The sequence below is a fragment of the Helobdella robusta genome (assembly GCF_000326865.2).
Source record: "Helobdella robusta unplaced genomic scaffold HELROscaffold_19, whole genome shotgun sequence".
NCBI classification, from domain to species: domain Eukaryota; kingdom Metazoa; phylum Annelida; class Clitellata; order Rhynchobdellida; family Glossiphoniidae; genus Helobdella; species Helobdella robusta.
In genome coordinates this window covers 722,811-726,676 of record NW_008704034.1, presented here as the reverse complement: position 1 = coordinate 726,676, position 3,866 = coordinate 722,811, and the positions used below count along the sequence as shown (strand labels likewise).

Here is a 3,866-nt window from a genome sequence, read left to right as displayed (position 1 = left end):
TGTTATTATTATTTTGTTGTTGTTGTTGTTGTTTTTGTTGTTATGAACTCTCATAGATGATGAAATGTTGCCCCTGTTTGATGTTAATCCTGCCTTCAAAGAAATTTTATTACCGATATCTGATTTATTGTTATATATATTAGAATTTATTATTACTATTATTATTAGTTTTTTTTTTATTATTATTATTATTGTTATTATTATTAATATTATTATCATTATTATTATTGTTGTTGTTGATGATGTTCTTTTTATCTCTATTGTTGTTATTGTTATTACAATTATTTTTAATAACATTTCCAGTATTAATTGTTGAAGAAGCTAGGTTATTTTCACCGTTTATCACTTTTTTGAATCTGCTTTTTGAATTCACTTTTTTGAATCTTCATCGTCATCATCGTCATCATCGTCATCATCATCGTCATCATCATCGTCCTCGTCATCATTATCATCATCATCATCACCATCATCATCATCGTCGTCGTCGTCATCATCATCGTCAACGTTGCATTGTTTTTATTCATATTATCACCATCACCACCACCATCATCACCATCATCATCATTGATTTTGTCATCATTATCATAACCCCATCACCACCATCATCATCATCATCAGTAACACCAACGTCAACATTAACGTCATTAACATTAGAATATTTATAACGATAATCGCTCTTAGTTGTGACAATTACGCTCTTGTAATTGTTGTCATCATTCAAATTTTTGTAAGGATTATTGGCGAATGCGTCAAAACAAGACATCGCTTTGTTGTTGTTGTTATTGTTGTTGTTGTCTGCATGTTCGTTGTTGTTGTTGTTTTTTGTTGCAAACATGTAGGTTGTAGTGTTATCTTTATTATTATTATTTGTCTATAGAATCTTACCATTAGTTATAGGATAGTAATTGTAGTTATGGTTAATTATTTTACTGCGATCACTACTATCATTATCAGTGCAATCATCATTATCATCATCATTATTAAAATCATCTTCATCATCACAATCATTATCATCATTATGATAAACGTCATCATCATCATCGCCTCTGACATCATCATCATGATCAGCAGCAGCAGCAAGATGTACTTGGCTCGTGTGTTGAAGTTGGCCATTTGGTGTTACTAGAGTGTTGTTGACTGCAAGCTGGTCGTTCCTCACAACTTCTTGGTGAAAATGATGATGTTGTTTTTGTTGTTGATGGCGATGAGTTGTTGTTAGTGATGTTGAAGCTGATGTTGTTGTTGTTGTCTGTAGACCAATTCATGCAAATTATTCAATTGGTATGGACGACGAGGTTTTTGTTTAATTATATAATGATTTTGTTGTTTATACAGTTGATAATCTTGATAATGTTGTTGTTGGTTTTGCTGTTGATACTGTTATTGTTGTTGATGTTGTTATTGTTGATACTTTTGTTTTTGTTGTTATTGTTGGTGGTGTTCATCATCCTCCTCTTTTTCATCATCATTAAAAATCATATCATCATCATCGTTATCATTGCTATTATAGTGATTATACTCATTATCTTCAACATCATCATCGTCATAATTTTTATTGATATTTTTATAGTGCTTATTTGTTTTGTGACAGTATTCTGACAATTTTTGAATATTCTTATTAGAAAAATACTCTTTCTTTTATTATTAATATTATTTAAAAACTTATTATTATTTTTATTATTATTCAATTTTTTTGTTATTGACATTATTAAGGTAGTTAGCGCGGATATTGGCAATGTTGTTATCACCATAAACAACATTGTCATAATTGTTAGAAGCAACGCTAACGATTTCATTAATTTTTTTCATCAGCGGTTCTGCTTTTGCCGCTTCTGTTGTTGTTGTTGACGATTTGTTGTTGATGTTGCTGTTGGTGTTGCTGATGTTGTTGCTGTAGTGGCTGTTAATATGTTGTTGTTGATGTTGTTGTTGATGTTTTTGTTGATGTTGATGTTGTGGCTGTTAATATGTTGTTGTTGTTGTTGTTGTTGTTGTGGTTGTTGTTGTTGACGATGATGATGTCGCTATTTTTATAATTAGTTTCATTATTACATTTGATGTTTTTGGTTGGCATCGTATTTATGATTTATATATTTTAATTTTTTTCTTTTTATCCGTTTCCGCTTTTTCAATATGTTGCGTAATTAATGCCACTAATGCTATTGCTGTTATAGAAGTTAATGCGATTGTTGTTGCAATTGCTGGGGTCTGTGTTTTTGTTGTTGTTAACATTATTTATGCTATCAGTGGAGTCAGTTTGAAGGTTGATGTCATCTATTAAATCCGAAGTTGGGCAACGAAAAGCATCCGTAATTACATTACAATTAATGTTATCCACTGAGTTGTTGATGTCATTTGTATTTTTATTATTCAAGTTATATTTGTGTTATATTTACAGATGGCTTCAGTTGAACTTATTTTATGAGTGTCATTTTTGTTATACATTCGAAATTCATGTTGTCTCTAATGTTGTTAAAATTGATGTTGTTGTTGTTGTTAATGTTAATGTTGTTAAATACTGTTGTAATTGCCATTTAAGATGTTTTTGTTGTTGTGTTTTGTTTTGAGACTGTTGACTTGTTCTTCTTCTATAATTTGAAAAAACTTTTCCGCCAGCACTATATCAGGCTCTGCTAACATGGATGGGTCTGCTCTTTCTTTACGGCTTACGACACATTATGATTTTTGATGTAGCTTGTGTTGTTGTTATTGCAGTTATAATTGTTGTTGTTGTAATTATTATTGTTGTTGCTATTATAACTGTTGTTACTGTTATAATAATTGTCGTTGTTGTTGCTACTATAACTATTGTTGTTGTTAATGTTATTATGATTGTTGTTGTTGATGTTGTTGTAATTATTACCGACGAGATGACGTCACTGTCATGGGCGTTTTTTATGTGCCCAATGCAATTCGCGTCATCATCCTTTTTGTCGTTTTTATTTGCTTACGTCATTGGCATCATTTCTAGCGTCAATTATTTTTTCTTCGTTTTCATCTGTTTTATTATGATTGCTTTGCCAATATTATTATCATTATTACTGTTATTGCTATTATTGCATGCTATTGTTATTGTTGTTGTTGGTGGTGATGTTATTACTATTGTTATTATTATTATTCTAATACTTCCGGCAAAATTCTCCTCCAAACGTCATCAGTATCTTCTTCCTCTGCCAACACTTCATTTGCGTACTTCCTTCACAGTACATAGTGGTTGATGTTTTTGTTGTTGTTATTGTTGCAGATGTCGTTGTCCTGTAAATAATATTGTTGCCTGTTCTAGAGATATTATTCATAATTAAATTCCATGCGGCTATTTGTAATTCAGAAATTTCTCTTGTGGTTTTTGTGGTTGCTGTGATGTCTTTCAAACAAATAGGACACTTTACCTAGTTCATCATTGCGTTTGTATAGTTTCAGGTCAGTATTTGTATTTGTCACGGTAAGATCTGTTTGAAAATCTGCTGTTAATGTTGTTGTTGTGGTTGCTGTTGTAGTTGTTGTTATAGTTTTAGTTGTTGTAGTTGTTGTAATTGCTGTTGTTGTAGTAATTGTTGTAGTTGTTATTGTGAAGTTGTTTTAACTAACGTTGCTGTTGTTGTTGTCATATATTTCACCCCAAATAAACTTGTTGCCACACGCAGCCCTCTCATAAAATTTTTCATCATCATAATTAAAGTTGCCTCTATCGATATGAATTCAATGGCGTTTGTTGTCTCGACATTGAGGTATGAACGTTCGTGTTAGTGTTGTTGTTGATGCTGTTGTTGGTGTTGTTGTTGATGCTGTTGTTGGTGTTGTTGTTGATGCTGTTGTTGATGTTGTTGTTAGTGTTGTTGTTGATGCTGTTGTTGATGTTGTGTGGT

At 31.4% G+C, this 3,866-nt stretch overlaps 1 protein-coding gene across 1 annotated transcript in view; it reads right to left on the bottom strand.

The window, feature by feature from the left end:
- Positions 1 to 1,680: 1,680 nt before the first annotated feature.
- The window catches only part of HELRODRAFT_170835 (hypothetical protein), a gene marked incomplete at both ends in the record, with an annotated part of 4,189 nt that continues 2,003 nt past the window's right edge, over positions 1,681 to 3,866 (bottom strand). The window contains one exon of the mRNA XM_009016661.1: positions 1,681 to 1,959. Coding sequence (XP_009014909.1) covers positions 1,681 to 1,959 — 279 coding nt within the window. The remainder of the gene's footprint in view (positions 1,960 to 3,866) is intronic.